Source organism: Neolamprologus multifasciatus, chromosome 13 (assembly GCF_963576455.1).
Source record: "Neolamprologus multifasciatus chromosome 13, fNeoMul1.2, whole genome shotgun sequence".
Classification (NCBI taxonomy): domain Eukaryota; kingdom Metazoa; phylum Chordata; class Actinopteri; order Cichliformes; family Cichlidae; genus Neolamprologus; species Neolamprologus multifasciatus.
The window spans coordinates 9,134,712-9,158,889 of NC_140451.1; the positions used below are offsets into that span (position 1 = coordinate 9,134,712).

General features: G+C 40.6%; 1 protein-coding gene across 1 annotated transcript in view; it reads right to left on the bottom strand.

Annotated features, from left to right (window-relative positions):
• Nucleotides 1-1,247: 1,247 nt before the first annotated feature.
• The window catches only part of dntt (deoxynucleotidyltransferase, terminal), a 106,147-nt gene continuing 83,216 nt past the window's right edge, over nucleotides 1,248-24,178 (bottom strand). Inside the window, exon 11 of the mRNA XM_085183352.1 lies at nucleotides 1,248-4,771. Within this exon, the coding sequence (XP_085039478.1) occupies nucleotides 4,685-4,771 (87 nt within the window). The 3' untranslated portion in view covers nucleotides 1,248-4,684. The remainder of the gene's footprint in view (nucleotides 4,772-24,178) is intronic.

Sequence of the window (24,178 nt, forward strand, 5' to 3'; positions counted from 1 at the left end):
TGCAGCCTCCGTGTCTTCACCCACGCCGTCGCCTGGTCCAGCCTCGGCTTCCGCCTCGCCTGGTGCTGCAGGGGCCACGCCACCTTCAGGTCCCAAACTGCCGCCTCGACATCGGCGGTCGTCTGCCAGGCCGCTTGTTGGGCGTCATCGTCGATATGGACGACCTCCCAAAGGCCGCCGCTACCTTCCATGCGGCCGGCCTCCGGACTTGTGTCGCCGCCGCCGTTGCTGTCCGCACGGTCGGCCGCCTGATCTGTTTCCCCGTCGCCGCCGTTGCTGTCCGCACGGTCGGCCGCCTGACCTGTTTCCCCGTCGCTGCCGCGTGCACGGTCGGCCTCCTGAACTGTTTTCTCGCCGCCGCCGCCGTCCGCACGGTCGGCCGCCTGAACAGTTTCCCCGTCGTCGCCGCTGCCGTGTGCATGGCCGGCCTCCTGACCTGTTTCCCCGTTGTCGCCGCTGCCGTGTGCATGGCCGGCCTCCTGAACTATGTTTTGGGACCCTGTTCAGGAACTCCAGTATGTGTTGTGTTTTGGACAATTCGTTTGGCCCACTGGAGCTTGTTTTTTGTTTGGTTGTGGTCCCTCCGTCCTGGTCCCCCGCCACCCGCCCTGGTCGGGTCGTTTTTGGGTTTTGGGGGGGGGGTTTGTGTTTCTGTTGGGCTGTCTGGAGCCAGCCCTTGCGGGGGGGGGGGGGGGTACTGTAATGGTCCTGGGTCGGTGACCCAGCGCTTTCAGTTGATGATTATCACTTTCTAGTTTATTCTGATCTTGTATTGGTTGTTGGTGTTTGGTTGTGTTTATCTTCCCTACCTGCGTCTCCCTCGGTACTCTTCATGTCCTCGTGTTATGTAAAACAGTCTGTGTGTTTCCTGTTTTACTTTGTAGGGTTGTGTCTCGTTATGTCCATTAGTTCCAGCTGTGTCCCCTCCTGTGTGCCATTTCCTGATTACCTGGTGTGTGTATTTATAGTGGGTGTCTGTCTGTGTTCGTTGTCGGCTCGTCTGTGTTTCATGGTGTCTGTTCCTCGTCTGTGTCTCTCTGCCTCCCACCCCATTTGTATGATCCGGTTTGTTATTTAGCTCACCCAGTTTAGGTTATGTTCTGTCCTGCTTTCAGTTCTGTTATTTGTATACTGTAAATAAACCCTCACACTCATCATCTTATCGGCTGTCTGCATTTTGGGTCCTCCGTTTCCTCCACACCACACGGCTCACCCCGCCAGCCGTGACAAAATGTCCACTATTGAATCAAGTAAATCCAACATGGCCTTTTTTTCAGTGTGGAAGTTGTTGACATGATTAATCATTTTGGAGGAAGAGAAGGCGCAGAGGACCAAAGCATGCTTTCTGGTTGGGTGGTAAACCGTTTATGTTTGATAGGTCAAAGTGATGTAAGAGGGTACACACGATGCTCCACACGATCCTCCCTCTCCACAATACGGCCCATATGTGAACTGCTTTGCTCCAGGTAGAAAATACACTCAAAAAAATAATTCATTGGATGAACGTAATTTTATCTTGCCACTTATATTCCATCTAAACAAATCATGTTATATTAATCCATCTTGGGTGTGTTGTGTCAACACGATATATGTGTTTAACATAATATTAACATTAACATTCAATTCATTTGACTTTTGTTCAATCAACATGTTTGTACCACATTAGTCTAATTAGATTTATTTAAATTCATCTTATATTGTTTAAACACTTTGGCACATCAAAAGTCAGTCTTGTTACATGAACTAGTAAAATATTTGTTTGTTACACCAATGATAATCTTGTTGAATGAATGAAATGTAACTTATGTCTTTAGTATATGTTGTATTCATATTACATAATGTTCAACAAAAAAATTCAAGAGATTTACAGCAACTTCCAATACACCCATCTTCTTATCTTTATGTGGGCTGCAGAAGTGATAGAGTAACAGGGGCAGGGTACAGACTGGACAGGTCGCTAGTCTATCATACAGAGACAAACAACCATTTGCACTTCAACACCTTTGCGTAATTTAGAATAACCAGTTACCCTTACAACTGCATGACTTTTAACTGTGGAGGAAACCAGAGTACGCAGAGAGAACCAACTGCAAACTTCGCCACATTGTGGATTTGAACCCAGGATCTTCTTGCTCTGAGGCAACAGCACGAACCATGGCATTAATCTGTCAATACAGACTTAACAAAAGTAGGAAAGCTATGCTTGATGATGCTTTATGTCATTGTCCTTGACAAGTTAAACCATAAGAAATAGTAACAGCATACACGTGGTGTGGTTGTCTGCCTCTTGTAACCCCACTGATTTTCCTATGATTTGACATCTAATGTGATCTTGTGAATTTTGTGAGTCGACTCAAAAAATGAAATTGGGTGGTTGTTACATGCACAAGATCCAAACTTGTAATTTGAACTAAATAATTCCATGTTTCTATGGTGAACATAATTAAATCATGTAGCATCTGCATGAAATTCAGCAACTTAATTTGTTATTGTTGAGATGACATCATACAATCCAGTAAGAGTGGCTGGATCCAGGCAACTAACCACTCTTACTAGATTGTATGATGTCATCTCAACAATAACAAATTAAGTTGCTGAATTTCATGCAGATGCTACAAGACTTAATTACGTTCACCATAGAAACATGGAATTATTTAGTTCAAATTGCAAGTTTGGATCTTGTGCATGTAACAACCACCCAATTTCATTTTTTTGAGTGTAGGTAGCCTGATTTCTGGGGACAAATTTACTGTGCAAAATCAATGTTCATGTCAAAAAAACCAACTAGCTCATGCTGCTCTTATCACATGACTGCTGACTCTTTCAGTTACTGTGCAACTGCTGTTTGATTAGGACCACTGCAAAGTTGCAGGTGAACTCATACAAGTGATTAGACTTCCAGGGAGCACTTCAAATATAACAGAAGCACTGGAAGTCGTCCATATGTGTGCAAAGAAATGAAAAACTGTTTTTTAAAGTTAAATCAGGTATGGGTTTTGATTTTTTTAATAAACTTTTAATCAAACCTTGTATTGCTCCACAGGAAATTAACTCTTATAGAAGCACGCAGCATTACCCCGCTGTACTCAAATCTTTGCTTTTCAGCTTTGCAAACAGTTTAAGGTCTTCTGAGAGCACAACAACAATGTTGTTGTTAAATTGAGAACTATAGCCTTTTAATCCCTTCACACTTGTGAATTTTTAATGTGAAAGTAGCAGAAGATCCAATTTGCACTTGAACAACAATTAGGAAAAAGAGAGGTGAACAAATGTACATTTATTGAGGTCAGCTTGGTTTTTATTTTACTCTAGAGAAATTTAGAGACAATTTCTGTGGGGGTTGGGGTAGAGGGGATCCGCCTTCATTTGAAAAGTGAAAACATTAGATAACCCTGGAGATCAGGGAGCCTGTTCCATCTGGTTAACGCTGCAGCTCAGAAGCTTTAGAGTTTGTTTTGTGTCAGCAAGGTTGAAAGAGCAGCTCAGCGGGAGAGAAAGACAGAGGCCAAGAGGGAGAAAGTAGAAAGAGGTGGGAGAGGGGGAGGCCTGGGTTGAGTCCTCAAAGCGCCGGACTGTTCTACTTAAAAATCTTTAAATAGGGTGAATCACTAGAATGCTTTGCTCTCATCTGTCTCTGCTCTTGTTGCAGCATCCTGGGATAAACCGGAGGCTGAGCATCAAGAAGAAAGTGGGTTGGGGGATGAACAGCAGGGCAGGTCATGTCATCACTAAAGGAGCAAATCAGACGTACCCAAACAGCCCGCGGGGATCAATAAAGGTTCTTCATTAGAGGATCACCGTCCTGAAAAAAGGACACAAATCCTGATAAACAACCGCCATACATAAAACATAAGCAAAGTCAAAGCAATAAGATAATGGATGCTGGGGAGACAGAATCGCTTTGGCAGCCAAACTCCATTTGTGTGTTCAGCAAGCTCGTTTACCTTCCATCTGAATTCTTCCTGATTTCCCACTGTAGCTGATTGCCTCTAATTTCAGCCAAGCATCTGGGGAAGTGGATTCATCGGGGAACAAAGAGAGGAGACGACTGGTCTTTGGATAGGGGAATGCCAGTTAAATGATCTCCGGTGGACGTAGGCTTAAATGGAGGCTAAATGGCGACGCGGAACGCTCCTCTATCTGAAGCTCATTACCCGCCTCTCAATCCCCCAGAGACCTGGCTCAGCTTCACACTGAGCACTTTCCTGCCAGGAGGAGGGTGATTACAACATTTTGCTCGACAAAGAGCTCCCTTCCCCCTCACTTTTCTCATCGTTTCCTGTCTTCTTCCTCTCCCTCCCTTTTTCTCAGTGGTCACCCCCTTTACTGCCTTGTTTCTTTCAGGCTCCCTTTCTCCTGCACCTCACAGGCACCCCAGGCGACTCATACTGACTGATTAGTCTTTTTATCCTGCCTATGATTGCAACACTTAGAGACAGGAGCCTGTGAATGGTACGGGAGAATGTTTATTTGCTGGCAGACAATAGTGAATAAGCAGAATTATGAATCACACGTCGTCATGTAATCTAGACAACAACAATATTGGCAACAACAACAACACAAAAGTGTATGGAAATCAAAAGCTGTTTGAAAGTGAATCACAGGAGAGCCACATAACGGCAAGCAGATGGGATAAACACTGATGTATGCACAGGGTATCATCCAGCCAAGGAGGAGCGGAGGCCTACGCATTTCTCTGCCAAGGCTCGATGTACTCGAGACCCAGATGGGCAAAGATGTCCTTTTCAGTTGTAGCTGCCAGGAACTCTTTCTAGAGAGAGGACACACAAACACAAAGTCAGTGACTTGTGCAGGAATTTGTCTCTAAGTCATCAGTGCAGATCCGTGGATTCTCAACTTGAAGTTGTGCCATTCCACAAAATGTTTGTGCCTTGCGCTCGCAGCCTCAACTGTGCTTGTATTTCAACTCATATCTCCACCACAAGCTGTCTTTCGATTTAGGATTTTATTCGCCTAGTGTGTGCCAAAGCTCAGACATGCTGTGATTCTGCAGATTTACATTTGAGCATCCACCTCCCTTCTAAACCCATAAAACCCCAACCTTGCTCTAAGTGATTGCTCTCTTCAGCAGATGAGTATTTTCCCTGGCAAATCACAACAGGGCTATTAACTACTGGCCATCTACCAGCACCATGTGATGGGTTATGTCTTTATAGGAGTGGTGACAAGGCCTGACTCACCTTGGGTTCGAGACAGCCTGGAGAGAGAGGGAGCTGTGATTCTGACACGTTCTGCCCTCAAGTGCTAAACTGGACCTGACACGTGCTGAGAGATGGTGGAAAAATCAAGAGCAAGTCAGCTCCCACAGCCAGCCAAAGGCAGAGATAACTGAGAGCAGCAAGTAGGAAATGAAGAGAAGGGAAAAAACTATAAGGCACAGCTCCCTCTATAATGGCTTGTTAATGCAAATGACACGTTTGGGTGGACTTTTTCAACTTGCAGTTTTTGCCATCATTTCTATCAGGAATGGTTTCTTTGTTCAGCAAAGTTTAAGATGAAACAAGCAGTTTAAATAGATCACCTTAGCCACTCTATTTGGAAGTTAAAGTGTCAGTGAGCACAACTGTGATTACCCAACTGTCAAATAATGCACTAAAAAAAGTATACCAATGTTTTTGCCTTTCACTGATCTACAGTATAAATTTTCAGAAGTGGTTTGCAGTCTATGATCCTCAGCTAACCATAGACTGCAAGTAAAATATGTGGAGTCACTTCAATTTTATTCATATAGCAACAAATCACAACAACAGTCACCTTTATTACAACCAGTTTTACGCCAGTGACTGCCAGCAATCTCCAGCAACCACTCTCCAACTGGCTACAGAGTTTATTCCCTATCAACCAGTGGTTACCAGGGGTCACTAACAAGTCTAGGCCTCCATAAATGGGACATTAGCAATTGATTTCACAGTGACTACTAGCAACCATTTGTATCCAGTGTGAGAAGTTTTTTCCGTCATGACCTGTGGTTTCAGATGGTGCTAAGCCTGTGCAACTAAAACCTAAGACACCACAGCACCAACTTTACATTCACAGACTGGAGGCTCGTCATGTTGAACCATACTCTGAATTATCCATCTTTTTGACTCTAACTTCAGATGAATGTCTGAGACTATGAACTCATCAGCAGTGACTGAGCCTGACGGTAAAATAATGTAGCTGTTTCTGTGATGGATGAAGTTTGCATCACCTGTCTTTTCGTGCATTCAACAAAATAAAAGTAATGTCCATTCCCCGAAAGTTATAGACCCCTCAACCGCCGTCCTCCTCCCTTCACACAGACCAAAATCAGCAGATTTCACTGCAAGCGCACAAGAAAAAAGACACATTTTCTCTTTTTAGTCATTTTTTTTAGTCATTTGTCATTTTTTAGTCAGGTAGGAGCATCTATTATCCTCTGACATCTTTAGTTCCTTGTGTTGTTGGTCTTGATGTTGCAGGACCTTGGGGATGATTGAAAAAAATGGGCAAAACAAGTCCAGATTCAATAATCATGTTTCCTAAAATTAGATTAATATCTGTGGCTAGTCTCTTCAGTAGCACTCATTTTTTCTCTAGCAAAACACATTTAATCAGCACTGGCCAAAGAAATATTATCTCTCTTTCCCAAATAAAAGTGTGCTGTTGGTGAAACAGTATTACATTTCAGTAAAGCCATCCTGAGGCCCATTAACTAGTCCACCATTGCCTGTATTTTTCACTGTTCTCATAACCCTGAGCCCATTTATTGCTCTAACCACTCAAAACACATGAAATGCAGACGCACATCGCTGCAGTTTATGATGTGGCAAGCTATAGTGTATTAAACATACAGCTGATAAAAACTTAGAGGCAGGAGAAGAAAAGAGAGAACAAACGAGAGTGCTGAACAAAGCCAATGTGATTTGAAGTAAATACATATTTCTAACAACACATGGCAGGATTTATTGTCGAGAGGAAACAGAGGACAACTCGAAAGATCCGACTAAAGGAGAAAACACAAGACACAGATGAGATTCTCAACATTATCATTTTAGCCACTGTGCTGGATCAGGGCTAAAGCTGCACTGTCCACATTTCTCAGTTCCTACAATCCTTACACGCCCTCAGGGAGACGTTGCTTTATTTACTTACCACAACACAGTGTGGTTCTCAGAGAGAAATGCACAAGCCTCGTGCACCTCTGGGTTCTTCCATTTGAGCAAGAAAAAGGAAATAATATGTGAAATGGCAAGCTTTATTCCAGCGCTGCTTGATGGATAAAAAAAGGAACTTGGAGTTGAAGAACAGAGAAGCAGTTAATTAGAAAGAGAGGTTATCTGTCTGAGGCACTCATGTTGTCAGTGACTGGCAAGCCATCAGCACCACAAGCCAAAATGGCACCGGTGTATGTTACTGCGAGCCAGTGTCCTTGACTTAATAAGGCGCTAATCAGCTACATGTTTCTCTGTCGGCCGCGTAATGACATCCCTCATGGATGTGAGAGCATATCAGTTCCTGCAAAACATCTGGCCCTTCTCTGCTGCCCGTCATCCTCTCTCTGCCACCCGTCCCACTGCTTGATGGATGGAGCTGATGGATATGGCTGCCTGCCCTACTCCGGCTTTACTCAACTGACATATCAAAGAGAGAAAGGGAGACCGAGAGACACTGAGACAAAGAGACGAGAGGGAAAACTTGGATAGCTGTTCACACCTACCCAGCCAGCAAGCATCCAAAAGGACATCATGAAGGAAGCTCAATATCACTCCAAACTGGCACAATAGTCTCACCACTGAAAAATCAAAAACCTCCACAGCTACAACATACCGGCAGTAAAATATTCAAAGTTAGGGACATCCAATAACTTTACCTCATCAAGTGAACGCATTTGCATATGCTCTAAAATGTATACTTCATCTTGTTTGCTTAAAACCAGATGTGGTGAGTAATAAAGTACAAATATTAGCCCGAGGTATCTGAACTTTACTTGAATATTTATATTAACTTTTCCGTTTTACTTCCTATATTTTCAGACAAATATCTGTACTTTCTACTCTTTACATTTCTACAACATGCTTGTTACTTTACATTCAACACATTTGATGAAAGTCATTTTTCCGGACTTTGGGCACTTTAAAAACATCAAATCGATTGAACCTAAATGGAGGGAACAATAATACATAAAAGACAATCCTATTGGTGTATCCATTATCAGGGCTTATTACACATGACTGACATAAAAGACACAGAGATGAAAGAGACACAGAATACCTAATTTATACATTATTTATTGCACTATGGTGCTGATGGAGTTGAAATGGGCCGGAATGATCCGGAATAAATGAAGCTTTTTCAAAGGGCTCAACAAATATCAGCAAACAAACAAACGGGTTATGTGCAGTTTGTGTATGCTAGCTAAAGCCATAGCTGTTGTATTTCACAGGGAGATAAGAGAATGAGACATAAATTCGTTCAGCGATGGAGAAAGAGGAAAATTGTTTGTTTTTAAAGGTAAAGACTGCTCAGTCACATTTTATAGACTGGAAATTTAAAGCATGCATAAAATTTCTGATTTCATTTTAGAGTTTACTTTTTATCATGTACAGTAATGGATCGGTATGTGATGTGTTGTAGACGGGTTTTTTCATATTGTGAAACATCCTGAAAAACAAATTGAAGTCTGAAAAGTGTTTGAAAAGTGAAGTTTTAAAGTTTAAGATGATATTTAGATAAACTCAATGAATTCCACCTTTATACCAGCTTTATATTGTCTAGCAGTGATTAACTAGCCACAATAGCTCGTGTAGCATCTGCCTATATCTTGCTGAATTTCTTTACACAAAGCGCAGGAGTACAGCTCACCTATCACAGCCTGTACACACACAAAAAAAATCGATTAAAGCACATAATAGAAATTATTGTGGCCCATTTCTAAGTGATTTCTTTCCCCACACAACACTAGTACTATACAACCAATCTTACAGATCCCACACCTGCCAAATCTCACTTTAACCTTTGACTATTCTTATTTTCCTGTTTGGTGTGAAGCCAAAGTCATCCAGTATAAAGTATCTACATTACAGGCAACAGTAAACGGAGCTTTCTTTTGTATTTCCTTTTAGTTTTTTCTTAGCTTGTATTCTCCCCATTAGAATTATATTAAGAGCTTAAATAAGATTGTATTCTTTTATTATTATTTATTATATTAATTTAACTTGAGGGCCAGTTAGCTTTGCAGAAAAATAGCTGGTAGAAATATTATCCGAAGCACCATCTGTAAAACAGGCTCTGTCATCATTTGTGGCTCCATTTCAGCCAGTATTGTTGGGGATCTTGTCAAACTTGATCGAATTTTGAATGTGAAAAAGCACAATCGGGTTTGATTCATCATGTAACACCATTTGGAAAGTTTCTGACTGGCAACGGCTTCGTTTTTCGGCATCACAATGATCCCAAACACAGCGTCAGTGGAGTAAACGCAAACCTGGATAGAAAACACACTCACTGTAAGCCATGGATTGGCCTCCCTTGACGAGGACATCAAGATTAACAATGTGGTATCATGTTGACAGCTAACACAACAAGAGGCAGCCAACAATCAGAGAAGAGCTTTGAATGTCCTTGAAGAAGCCTGGAGAGCTATTATTAAAGACTACTTAAAGAAATGACGCTGTCAGAGCAAGCTCAGTCTGTTTTGATGAATGAAGCTAATTGGAATTGTGTAAGCTCTGCGTTTGCCTGATATAGTGTGTTTTCATGTATGTTTATGCATATTTAAATTTTTCTAGTAAAATAAATGAAAGGTGGCCTAAGACATTTGCACAGTGCTCTACATCAAACCCTTTATGAATGAAGCCCCTGCTGCTCATCTTTCCTAATGCTTTTTGATTAACACAAAAATCAAGAGTTAGTGAAGTGGAACTACATGAGTTCAGTCTCATACGGAGCGACAATATGTCAAAGCAGTCCAGCTGCCAGACAATAATGAGTTTGAATGGAATTTAAAATAATACATGTTGCAGTTCAACGTAGATCCTGCAAGAGCTGGACCTGCTTATAGAAATAAAGCTTTTACTACTTAACTACCAGTTCCTTTCAGCTTCAGCCTATTTGAGCTCACTGAAAATTCACTACCACGTTTTAGTTTCTGTGCTTATTTAAGTGCTGCAGCAAGTTGGTTCTTTAAAAAAAGAAAAGTGCGGTTTGCTTCACCAAAAAATACAAAACCAGGTCCCAAAAAAGCTGATGTTGGATAACCATATGGTCAGAAAGATGCATCTAGAGGAGTTCTATCATGTCATAGTTGAATGTGTAAACAGTGTGTAAACAAGCCACAGCTTTTAAACCAAACCCTTGTCAGGCATTATCATGTCAGTGTTTCACAGCTTGTTGAGCTACTTGACGAAAAAAATTTGATGCAGACATAAAATGTTTCATAGTGCAGGTGTTGATTGTTGCACCCAGTGCTTGGTCAGCCACTGATGGCTGTTCAGCTAGCAATGTCAGCTATTAGGACATGCAATCAAGAACTTAAATCATAAATAACAATTTAATATGTGGGAAATTGTCTTACCTAACTTTACTCTATTAGATGGAAAAATAGCTTTAAAAAAAACAGAAGAGAACTGAGCTAAAGGTCATGCAGACAAGTATGCAAACACGACCTGAAATCTATGCAAATTCACCCACGTTGTATAAGCCCTTTATGAGGGGAAATGTATCTGAACAAAACTAGACAGTGCTGTCAACTCACTTTCAGTACTGACTGTCTGCTCAGCCGCAGGAGCAATGACCATGTATCAAGAACACGAGTGTGGAGGTCAGACTGAATGGCAGACACAGACAAAGCTTTCAAAAGCATCCGTTTCACCATGTTGTATTTTCGCGGCTCTAATGGTACAATGAGCACATTCAGAGTAAAGTATTTAATGTGTGAGTCCATCAACCTTTAAATAAAGAGTACAAGGATTCCATCAGAGAAAGCACACTCAAAGGGCAGAAAGGAAGAGGACAGCTTTTTCCCCCCGCATAAATTGAAGATTATGAAATCAACTAATGTTCTCAGTCTGCTTTTTTTTATTTGCACTTTCGTCTTTTCTCTGACAGTTAGAAATAGTTAGAAATAGATCACTTTATTGCCAAGAGATCAAGAAAAAAAAAACTCTGATTGCCTCTAAGTTAATTTGTCTTTATTGCAGCACAAGGGAAAGGGCTGACAGGGGCAGAAAAAGTGGGAAGTCGATTACGCTCCTGTGTCTGCCTCCCCCAACGATCCGCACACCCACACTTCCCCTGTGCTCCGGTCTGCAAGAGCTCAGTGCACAGGACAGCCTGAGCAACCAAAGAGGGCACAGACACCTCACTAATCACACCAGCAATTAGTGCAAGCATCATAAAGCACCGCTGCCTATAAAACAGCTATTGAGTTTAGTGTTATCGTCATTACCCATCCTTCCCCGGCTTGCTAATCAGCTCGTGCACTGGGCAGAGAGGCAGACGGGTAGAAAATAATAAATTCCTAATCAGAAACAATGGGACTCTCACTCGACGTCCCTGGTGTTATGGCTCTCTGCTCCCGTGGAGGAGTAAACATTTGCAAATCAAAGTTATTTAGTTGATTAGGCTGCCCAAAGGCAATGAAAAGACACATCAAAGAGTCTGAGAGAAGTGTTGGATAAGATTCTTTTTTTTTTTTTCTGTGCACTGACAATGTTGCCAAAGCAGCAGCAGTTTGACACTTTAAAAACTTATATTTTCATTTGCCTATTTTGCCACTGATTAAAGGAAGTAGGAATGACAGTTTCTAACAAATGTTTGCACAATGCTACACTTGAGTACTATTGTGTCTTGCTCAGCATGAATGCAAGATAAATTATTAGTCAGCGCATTTAACGCCTGCCCATTTTTATGGATAGCGTTACCCATTTAAAACAAGCTTCAAACATTCTCAAGTGCCTGTATGCAGAAAAATCCACATGAACAGTGCCGACATACTATATGCATGAAAGTGATATAATGTGATATAATGTTGAGACCCCATTTTTAGATGACTGAAAGCTTTTCTACTCTGACTGAGAAGTGAGAAGTGGTCACTTGGAGCTTTAATAGTTTGAAGTGGCAATAAAGGACTTTTTTTTTTTTTTTTTTTTTGCTTTAACGTGTCATTATAAAGTAAATGTTGTTTGCATTGCTATGAAATAATAACACCATCGGCCTCTAGACAGACTCTCTGTAAGCCTTGCTTTCATTACACAATTCTGTCTGCCACCAGAAACAAAATCCATCCTTCCATTTTCTTCTGCTTATCCAATTCGCATCTGCGGGAGGGCTGGAGCCTATTCCAGCTGGAAAAATCAATAGCGCAGCCAAACTAGGAAGAGGGTGATGTTTTTTGATTTCCTTGGTAGTTATGCACAGGTAGCTGAAATGGAGACTGGGTGAAGAACTGAAGGAATTGCTAAAAAAACAAAATATCCCTGCTGTTGGAAGAGACAAAGAAGGCTAAAAGGGAGACTGACAATAACCTAAAGCAAAAATAAGCATGACAATTTTATAGTATAAGTTGTACAGATAGTATTCACACCCAGAATTCAGCTGGCATTACTTCTATAGCACAGGCGAGTTATAAAACCTGTCTATTTATCCTCCTACTTACAAGCAGGCATTTTAATATGCTGCAGATACTTCAGTGGGCACGATTTCCTTCAGCACATGTCATAGCAGTATTCCAAATATTTGCGTTTAACATTACGGAAGACGACTGAATACTTATGTACAGTAATGTGCTCGCAGATGTACTGGCAAAAGGCAACGAATGAGACAAAATTCCAAAAATATGCAAAAGTTACGAACGCAGTACAAACAAAAGCCTGACTAGGAACACAGAGAGAATGTTCGAAGACAATCTGGTAATGTAAATAATTTTCTTAGCCGCAGAGGGAACATGCTTAGTCATAGAAAATCCTTTGTTTTTCTATGCTACAGTTAGCATATTAAATCTAAATTAAAAAATACTTCACCTCTAATTAAAGTCAGACTAAGCTCATGAGTACAATTCAGTGATTTGCAATATTTTTTTAAAAAATAAACAGCAGCTATTCTTGCACTTCTCGAGCCACAATGAGGCGTACCAGGAAACCAGTTTGTCAGTTTTGAATTTGCTTAGCATAGAGACTAGTGATCACTACGGAAAGACGCACCTGACCAATTGGCAAGTGGTTGTTGGAGATTACTGGTAGTTGCTAGCTAAAAGTGGTCGTAAAAACTTTTATGGAGCTGCACTGATAAAAGAAGATTCCCACGTTCACCCGTAGTCTCTATGCAAGATGCTGACTTCTCTATGATTACTCACCACCACTGAGCGGTATTGAAATAAATAAAATATTGAAATAAATAAAACTAAATCTAACGCAAACTGGAAACAGTATCCTTCACCTTCAAAATAAAAGTTGCATCTTTTGAAGGATTTTGTGGTCATGATAAGCTAAAGCCTTTATTTTGAAGGTAGATATTCTGCAAGCGACCATATCAATCACAAAGACATTTTTGTTACACCAAATTTTTGACTATCTGCAAACCTTCAGCAACCACTTGCCAACCAGTCAGGGAATACACATTTTTCCCTGGTGACTGCAGATTGCCAAAGGGTGTCTGACTAGTCTGTGCTACTGAGGTCTTAGTTATTGACAACCAAACTGTTTAGTTAGGTTAGAGAAAAAATTATGTTTATATGAGTTCAGAGAAGTGACACTATAGTGTGATGCCAAGGGGATCTTGCCCAAGGGTGCTAGGAATGGAGATTGGGCTCATGCAACTGCCTGAGTGATAGGTTTGACTCCTATGTCTGACATATGTTGGGCCTTAATTTTCTTTCTTTGCTCTTTTCTTCTGTCCAGTATCTACTGTCAGTTTGCCCCTCGACATTTGTTAGGCACTCAAAATATCATGCATAGCTAAACCCAACAAGGCCAAGCCACATGTGAATCACGCTTAAAATATTATTTTTCTTTTAAACACAAATAATAATAACACTGCTGTCCATCTAATAGTATTTTAAAACAACCTTTGCACTCCTTGATGTTTATTTGCTGCCAGGCATGTCATTTCCATTTGCTCCATAACCACTGACACGAAGTTCATCACTTGGCAGGAGTCTTGTGGATTGTAGGAGATTTCTCCCACAACTGTACAAATTTGCAGCTCCTGTAATTGTAGCTTGACTCATCCTCATGTGGACTCAAACAGAAACCTCTTCTAATGATAACAATAAATTAAGTTTTCCTGCTCCACTGAAGCCCATAAATAATTAATTGGTTTGTTGGCGAGGGGATGGTTTAGCATGACCAATTTGCTTCCTGCTACAGACAGTGTGATCAGATGCTGCTGACTCAGCACTCCGCTCATTCTGGTCAATTAGAAACAGCACATTAGTGAAATATGAGCTTTGTTTAGAATGTTTTTATGACACATTTTCTCATTGATAGGAGCCGAGAGCTCAGGAATCATGTCATTGGGCACTACACTGAAAAAATGGAATGTTATACAAGCAGAGAACATCTGAAGGTTAGACATGTAAGCTTCTCTATACCTAATCACAGTTTTGGACATGCATCCAAGCCATCTTTGCTTATATTATGCAGTGCCAATATTACACTTTATTAGGTCCATTTTTGTCTTCAGAGTTACTTTAATTCTTCGTGGAAGAGATTTAGTGAGGTGATAAAGGGTTGGTGCTAATCTCCTGTTCCATTACATCCCAAAGGTGCTCTGCTGAGTTGAGATCTGATGGCGGTGGAGGCCATTTAAATACAGGGAACTCATTGTCCTGTTCAAGACACCGGTTTGAGATCATTTACAATTTGTGACATGGTGCATTATCCTGCTGGTAGCAAACATCAGAAGTTGGAAACCCTGTGGTCATAAGGGGATGGACACGGTCGGCAACAATACTCAGGTAGGTTGTGGTGTTTAACAGATGCACTAGATGTTCCAAAAAATATGCCGTATGCCATTACACCACCAGAAGCCTATAAGCCACTGACTCAAGGCAGTGTGGATCAGCATGTCTCATGCTATCTATTCTCAATTCTAACCCCACCATCTAAATTTCACAGTGGACTCATCAGACCAACAAATATTTATTTTTCTAATCTTCTGTTGTCCAAATTTAGTGCTGACAAAAATGCTGATCATGTTGTTGTCTTCTGCTGCTATAACCCATCAGCGATATTTTTTGGACTGTTCTCTTTAGATTCTAGAGATGGTTGTGCAGGAGAATCCAAGTTGATCAGGGATGTCTGAATTACCCAGACCAGCCAGTCTGGCACCAGCTGCAAAGAAAATCACTTAAATCCTATTCTGATGCTCATTTTAAACTTCACTGTGTTGTCTTGACCATGTCTACATGCCTAAATGCATTTAGTTGCGCCCATGTGACTGGTTCTTTAGACATTTAGGTTAACATAACAACAGTACCTAATGAAGTGGGCAGTGAGTGTAGAGTACAATGCAAGTATTGAGCTATTCGTCCTCTCTTTATTTTTCGGTTCAAAGGCAGCGGCAGACCTTTCTAAGAGTGGTCTTGTAATAGTTCTCCATGCTTTCTGAAGATCCTTCAAAGTTCATCTTTGGAAGCTACTTAAAGATATTACAAGAAAAGCTTGCCTAAGAGATTTCAAGCTGTGTTGAAGAATATGGTCATATCAAATATTTACTCTGAAGCTCATTAGAAATGTACAAATGTCATACTGGTTTTCCATTTATTTTTGTGGGTTTCAATAAATCATTGCAGTTATTTCCCTTTTTCCTAGAAAGGAAAAGAGGTGCATCTCAAGACTTGTGCACAGTACTCTATATATTACTAATATCGTACTATTATTACTGCACACTCACCCCCTTTATGCTGAAAGAAAACTTGAAATAAAATTGAGTTCTTTCCATAAAATCAAGGACATCATCAGAAAGGCTTAATAAAAACCCTTTTTACATCTAGGTTCTGCTGATAAGACAATAATGTAAATGTTTTACCATTCTTAATGCGACTTTTGAGACTTTAAAATGAAAAATTTGGACTGTTGAGTGTGTTGGGTAATTATTCACTGTGATTAACCCTAGTGCCTGATTCTGGATGCGGTGAGACCAAATAAATCAGGCATGAGGGCACACAGGGTTCTGTTTTTATAACAGTGTGCATTTTTCCCAGATGCCCATAGCTGTATTTTGTTAATAGAACTCATTTTGTATTTTGGGAAATCATTGTGGTGGTAAATGTACCACTGGAGAGTCAAAGGTGTGCAATATTGTGTGTCAGTCATAATGATGCAGTGCAGGGTAATTTGGATGTCGGAGCCTTGAATCGTGTGCTTACGGAGAATCAGAGTTTCATGAAAGTGAAGGCAGCCATTTTCTATTATTTTCATGGCTTTAGTCTGCATATCAATTGATTCTAACAAACAACATGTTTAATTCTAAGGCACTTCATCATCCAATGCAGAGCTATGCATCATGACGCCCAGAGTTAATAGGCTGTCGAGCCATCCTTCGTCTTGCAGCTCATGTACAGTTTCCTACTCTTCTCTTGGGATCTGAGAACATGTAGCCAAATATGTTATCTCCTCTAAAAGCGGTTTGATTTAAAGTACCATATATGTACCTCAGAGTCCCATTGGGAGAATCGTTTATGGCAGTGAGTCTTTTGTGCTAGAATTTTACTCCATTACAAAACTGCCTCAGTGCGATTGATCAAAGCAGACTCATTTTAAAAGCAATGAAAGCGTTCTTATTTGACACGTTGAATCCAATGCACGGCCAGATTAATGTATTCCTCCTCATCACACCCTGGTTCTAATACAGTGTCATTGTTCCCAAAAGGTGACAAAAAAAAAAATCAGTCACCACATCCTGTTTCCTACATCATTACACATATGGAGCTCTGGAGGAACTGTAGCTTGTCATCTTTGCTTTGCCCCCCCCATATTTTGTCCAAGTGTTGGTTCTGCACACAGAAAATGCATCACCTCTGAGCAGGAGGACTCTGATCAACAAACAGTGCTCAGAATAGCTCCTAAATAACCCTTCATGAACTTGGTACAGGCTGAATCATCACATTACGACATCTACTGACGACAGAGTTGCTTAACACTTTTTACATAAATTTCTAAGCCTTGTTTTTCAAACCCTTGCACTTATATCACCATTCAGTGCACTTTACAATGTACACTGGCACCTAAACACATCCCAGCCTATAATACCAGAACATTTATGTCTTTCAATTCAGTCAGTAGAATTTTTTTTTTACCTGTTACGTTTGTTCTTTACAAACCAGCTCCATCTGGAGCAAACATCTGGAAGTTGGTGACACTTTCTCTCAAGCAGGCAGCAATGGACAGCTTTATCAGACATGGAAAGTTAACCAGATGTGCGAAACCATTCAGTCCATCTACACCCTTGAATTTTTTTTCTTGTAAAATAATAATAATAATAATAATGGATTGCATTTATATAGCGCTTTTCGGGGCCCTCAACGTGCTGTACAATTCCACTATTCATTCACTCTCACATTCAGACACTGGTGGAGGCAGCTACAGTTGTAGCCACAGCTGCCCTGGGGCAGACTGACAGAAGCGAGGCTGCCATATCGCGCCATTGGCCCCTCTGGCCAACACCAGTAGGCGGTAGGTGAAGTGTCTTGCCCAAGGACACAACGACCGAGACTGTCTGAGCCGGGGCTCGAACCGGCAACCTTCCGGTTACAAGACGAACTGCCAACTCTTTGAGCCACGATGAGCCACTTTTGCTCTCAAAAGTCAGCACAGCTCGGGTCAAAGTTCAGCTAATTTGAATAGATGGTTTTGCTGCTAACATGTAGACTTGACCCTGGCACAACCACAACAGATAATATACACAATTAGCTAACTACCCCATATAAACACACAAAAAATGCTATTGCACCACATGCTATTCTGTGTATGATGGTCTGCTGAAAGTAAAGCCTGAACTACATAACACTGCCGTCTACATCAGTTTTTTTTAAAGTGACAGCATGCTGTGATTCAGTTATTCAAATATAGATCACTTGTATATTAACATTCCCAATTTAGATATACCCACGGCACTGACATAACAAGACATAGTGCATGAGTAATATTGTAGTACGTTGTGCAATTTTTGACAGTAAATCAAAGCAAGATTAAAGTTGGGATTTCTTTTGGGTTTTTTTTTTTTACCACGGTAAGTTTATTTTGATCATTCACAAAGTCATCCTACATGTAAATTTAGGGTGAGTAAATTTTTACTTTCATCATTCTGTCACATTGCCGCTATTATAGCACAGCGAATGCATTTAACTCTTGTTTGAAAACACTCGCATGTGATGCTGCGGGTATGTGATAAACTACAAGCGGGACCATGAGAGGGAGACTGGCATCAGGGGTCTCATGTTGTTGCCGTATCGAGCGTTCTCTTGAAGAACGCTGTATTTCAGCGAGCTGAACAATTCCAGATGCTGGAGAGACACATGCACAGTCTGTGAGAGTCTATTAATGTGAGGCACGCATCGGGACTTAATGCTCCGTTGGATGTGATGCAGAAATGGTACAAGGTTACGAAAAGTAACCGCGGTGCACATTCAGACTGCAGCTGACATGATTACATGCTGTCGGAGTGCATGTCTAGAAGGGGGTGGAGCTGACAGTAACTCAGCCACTAGTGTGGAGCTCCACTGCAGATTCATTTAGTGATAATTGAGATTCAGCAAAGCCACTTTACTGTGAAAAATATATTTTTCATACATATACATGATATGTATGTATATGTTTATACATATTTTAGAGAACCATATTTTAGAGAACCAAAAACCACAAGACAAGGCTGGAGAATCCCAGTGCCTTTTTACTCAAGTGTCCCTGTAAATAAATCATCGGGTAAACTGAAACGAGAGCCTGAATGGACGGGTGCCTGCACCACCGCAAGGGCTGTGTCAATTAATGTTAGATGACAAGCAGACAAGGTCCAACACCAGGCCTTCCTGAAACCTTCTGCCATTCACTTTCATCAATAATGGACGAGGATCTGTCTCTTGAGTGAGCCAGCACATCCTGGATCAGCTCTATCTCTCATTATTTTCTCGTTTTTTGTCCCCATCTCCCAAGTTTACAGAGCAACTCATTTCTTCTCTTTGTGTAATTCCAGCAAAATAGATTGCAGGTTGCAGGATTCAGGGATAATAGCCTTCTATTGAATTTTTCTTTTTTTTTCTTTTTTTTTTTAGTAATGCAAAAACACAGCCTCAATAGAATCTATAAATACTTCCCATCCTTTTTTCCACCAATTAAGCGCTGGTAACAGGCACTGTGTGGGTGGATGGGAGGCTGGAGAAGTGGAGGCAGATGTACACTGGTGTGGTGGTGGTGGTGGTGGTGAAAAGGGTGTCAGGGGGAGAGAGGTAAGAGAATTAAAATACAGTAAGTGAACAGATAATATTCATGCAATTATCCTGGATGTACTTTTCTTCTTTTAGAAATGCTCCTTCCTCTAAACATGTCCATCACTCGTTTCACCCCTAATTCCCCTTAATTTCAGTCTATTTTTCAACAGTTCCACATTCCCTCCTCTATCATTACCCCCTTCTGTCAAGCAGTAGCTGTCAATATGATTTATCAGTGATGCTAACTGATGTAGTTGTCCTACTGTGAAGGCTGATTAGATGACCATCCTGCTGATACAGCCTTGTCAGGGACTACAGTCTTCAAGAACGGTAACAGCATTGCCCTGTCTCTGCCCTTCTCTTCATGTGTCACTCTTGCTTTTTTTCCTCCCTTGTTTCATTGTCATTGCTGTTTGCCTTCCCTTTAGTGAATTTCCATATTGAGTGTTAGCGTCGAACATCAGCCTCTGAAAACTGTCCGCATAAATTGAAAATTACAGCTGATTTTTTTGAAGCCCGTTCCCTTTCTTTACAGTGCTGTAGATTTGCCCTATATGCCCCAGAAAAACTGCAGGTGTTAGACATAAACAAATTCTACTCCATCTACAGAAAATGATAAATTGGAACACAAGACCAAAGCACAAACTGTTTGTCAAGAAGCACTTAGAAGCACTCCATCACCAGAAAGTAGGATTCAGCATTATGTTGCCCTTTATAGCAAGCATTGTATGGCTACAAATTCACTAATATTCAATTTGATTTATTTATATAGTGCCAAATCAAAACAACAGTCTCATCATGGTGCTTAATATTGTAAGGTAAAGACCCTACAATAAGACTGAGAAACAGCAACAATCAGATGCAAGTATTTGAGACAGTGGGAAGGGAAAATAAAGAAGCCTCTATCTGGTCGTTAAGTGATGACGTGACGAATCCTACTTCCGGGCCTAAAGTAGTCTGTGTTTAATATGGCTTTTGTGTTGTTAACATGTTTAATGTTATGTATTTTCTTCTATTCAAAAAGCTCCTAAAACAGTCAATGATCACTGTTGACCTCCCACGACTTTTATTACCGCTAATCATTTATTTAAGCTCAGTTTTTAAAACCTTAGGATGTAACTACAGCCCAGCCCATGCAGCAGTATATGAATGACTAACCTCGTATTGTGGATGGATTATCTCAGTTGTTCTCCTGGCTGAAGTTTGGTCCTTTTACAGCATCCTGCCATGCGATTACATTTGTTCCTGACCACCGAGAACACTCATGTTAACTTTTATCGAGTGGAAAAAAAGTTAGCTTGTTCATATTATGCTAACATAGCTGTGTCGCTAGCGGTCACGTAGCACATCATTATATACCAGCTAGCCAAACTTCAGTAACTCTACAAACGTCACTGCTGTTTAGTTTTCTGTCTTCATTTATGTTGTAAGTGATAACAGAGCTGTACGTTTTAATTTGTTTCCAAAACCCCGCAGTCAGGACATGCTATATTGTATTTAGATAGAAGCTAGCGAGCTAACTTCCTGCTAACTTCTAACTCCATTAAATGTCATAAATTCCGTTTTCATGGATGCCTGGATGTTAAACTCAATTGTTACACCTGGTAGAGCAGAACGCTGATCATTTTATTAAAGATGAAAGACTTTAGACAGTTTTTCAACTCTCAGTAATGCCATAGTGATCGTTTGATATATGGACCTGCAGCGGAGTTTAGGCCCAGACACGGCTAGTGACGTCAGACTTAACGACCGGATTAGAACCAGGCTCAGAGAGGGACAGCCATCTGCTGTGACTGGTTGGGGGTGAGGGGCAAAAGAGACACTTTTGAAGTTAGCCAGAGACTGATAATAACTATCTATCCATTCTCTTCTGCTTATCATTATCAGGGTCGTGGGGGGTCTGAAGCCGATCTGAGCTACCATAGGGCGAGAGGCGGCGTACACCCTGGACAGGTCGCCAGTCTGTCGCAGGGCTAACGTAGAGGAGCAGACAACCATTTTCACTCACATTCACACAGGCTACTGAGAATCAACAATTAACCTAACCCCACTAACTGCATGTGTTTGGACTGGAGTTAATAATGACTAATGATTCAATAATATGAAACTCATAGCGGCTCGCATCAAATTGTGATTTTCTTATATCTCAACTTTTGGGCCTCATTCACTAATATTTGCGTAGCAACATTCCTACACTAGGCAAAATAAGAATTTGCACACGCGACTGGATTCACGCCATGTGTGTGCTGGCCATTTTTTCCTCAATGCATGACACGACTTCAGTGTCGCCATCACTAAACTCCTGTGTTCAGTGCGATGATGTTGAATATTCCTGATAAGTTCTGTAACTTCTCATTTAGTTAAACACCTTCGCAGTGACACTCAGAGCAATATATATTGTTTAACAAAATGTGAAAATATCTTTATCTTTGGTTAACCAAAGGCCATCTTCCTGATTTGGAAACAGGCTCAATTTTTCATCAAGTGTCAACTTGGAGTTGACAGTTATTTAGTAGAACCGTTTTGGATGAAAACTAATGACATTTACTTCAGCTTCAGCTATTTTTTGTATCTTATATGTATTACATATTGTTATATTGCTAACTTAAGCTGGAGAACTGTAGCGATTTTTCCTGTTCTAAAATACTGTCAGCCTGTTAGGATTTAGCTTACAGCTTTGCAGTGTCCTGAGCTCCACTTCAAAGGATCACAAGTCTTTATTCTTTTCTCAAATGCTTTACCAAAGTTCTGAATTTAGATATAAAAATACATTTTAAAAATACATACAAAAAAAGCAAAAATATCTAATACCGTACTTCCATCAGTAATGTGAGTAAAAACAGATAAAATCATAAACTGGTTGACTACTTTTTAACTGGCTCTGCACCACTAATCTTCATCAGCTTGGACCATTATTATGCCAGCCATCCCACTCCACACTCCCCAGTTCATCCCATTAAAGTCCCTTAATTGTTTCCCTGACCTCTGTGTGGAACGACCCAATCAAATAGCCAATGCATCCTGAAATGAATGTCCATATTTGCATTGTTCACTTTTCATTAGGGTGTCATTAATTTAGTGGCTGGAGAAAACAGGGATCTTATTCAAGGGGAAGGAGGTCAAAAGAAGACCTTTCACAATTGTAACATGGTAGACTAATGTGCCTGTGTTAATTCTGCTCTAAAATCTACAGGAACTCCTTGCAAAGCAAATGTTGTCTGCAAATTACTTTTCCATTCACCTAGACTAATATCTGAATCCTTCCCTCTAAATTTAGTTGTGACCATATTAAACATAGGGATCATACCAAAGGGCCTAAACCCTGCACTAGAAACTGATGCTTCTCTATTTGGGCCAGACTGTGATTCACTCTGATCAGTCATCTTACTTTTACCCACTACAGATTATGGTGGCCAGATCCTGTCGACAACGCCAGTTGTAACACACCCAAAGAAAGATTCTAGGTCTGACCCACCGTCTCAGTCGTGGGCAAAAAGATGACAGTCAATAAAATTCTAAAAGATTTGAATTAACACAGGCACATTAGTCTACCATGTTACACAATGAGAAGGTGGACAGATGATTTTTATTCCACAGCTCTTCAAGAAATATTAGTTGATTAAGAAATCAAAACTCAGTATTTATACTCTGTATATAAACACAAACCACATGTGCTTCAAATATAACAAATCAACACAAAATAAACTTGCTTCCAGTTTTGTATTACAGTTTCTCAGAAATCCTCAAATGGACTGGTCAGAAAATATCTGGAATGAAATCAGACATCAATGTAACACCTTCACATTACACTAACTGAATGCTGCCACTGTATAATTCATGGTGAATTCACCCCGATTTAACTGTCTGCATTCCACTACAGTCACAACCTTTCACGACCGACTCAGGGACTTGCCAGAGAAAACATCCAAACTGATCAAAGTAAATCCTTGAAATGAAAAATTCTTTGAAGCCTTTTTGACTGTCAGAGAAAAAATTGGAAATATGTGCTGGGCTTTTATGGCAAACATGCAAACCCCAGTCTTTGTAATGCTGAGTGGCAGCTCCCTTAAAGGAGAGCAGGGTTTTTAATCAGAATAAATGCAAGAAGACACTGAGACTTGTTGTGTGAGGCATTAACACGGTCAGAGGATCAGCAAGGAAATTTGAAGCTCTTAGTGGAAATCCTAATTACAATGCCTGGACACAGACTGGAAGCAAATGAATATCAACTAAAGATAAGAAGCCAGGCAAAGTGCAGCAATACATGGTCAATCCAAAAGCTTTTGTCTAAATTGTCTTTTAGCAACTACTAAGCATTAAAGACAATCCCAGAAATATGCTGTTTACTGCAGGAAATACCATATGGATGTGGATTTAGTAAAACATGAACAATCTGATGGTATTTGCTGTTATCTTTATTCCATCTCCATTGTTTGACTTGTATTCCATCTACAGTGCAAGGCAGGTGAAAAGGTTAGATGTTGAGGAAGAAAGTGGCATTTCAAAATTAAAGGCCATGCAGAAAGAAGCGATTTGTTTAACAGTGAAATTTACCCTTGGTGATTTTTAATTTTCGTTTTTAGGCAGAAACAAATGATAGATGTAATTATGAAGTGTCGTGGTACCATAGGAGTGAACATATAAGGACATCTTATCATTCTGACACGTATGAAACATAAGTAAGTACTCGGGGACCAACAAAGTAAATAATCTGCTCCATACTTAAATATCCCACCACCTGATATGGTAGTATCTCAGACAAGGGCCTGGAGT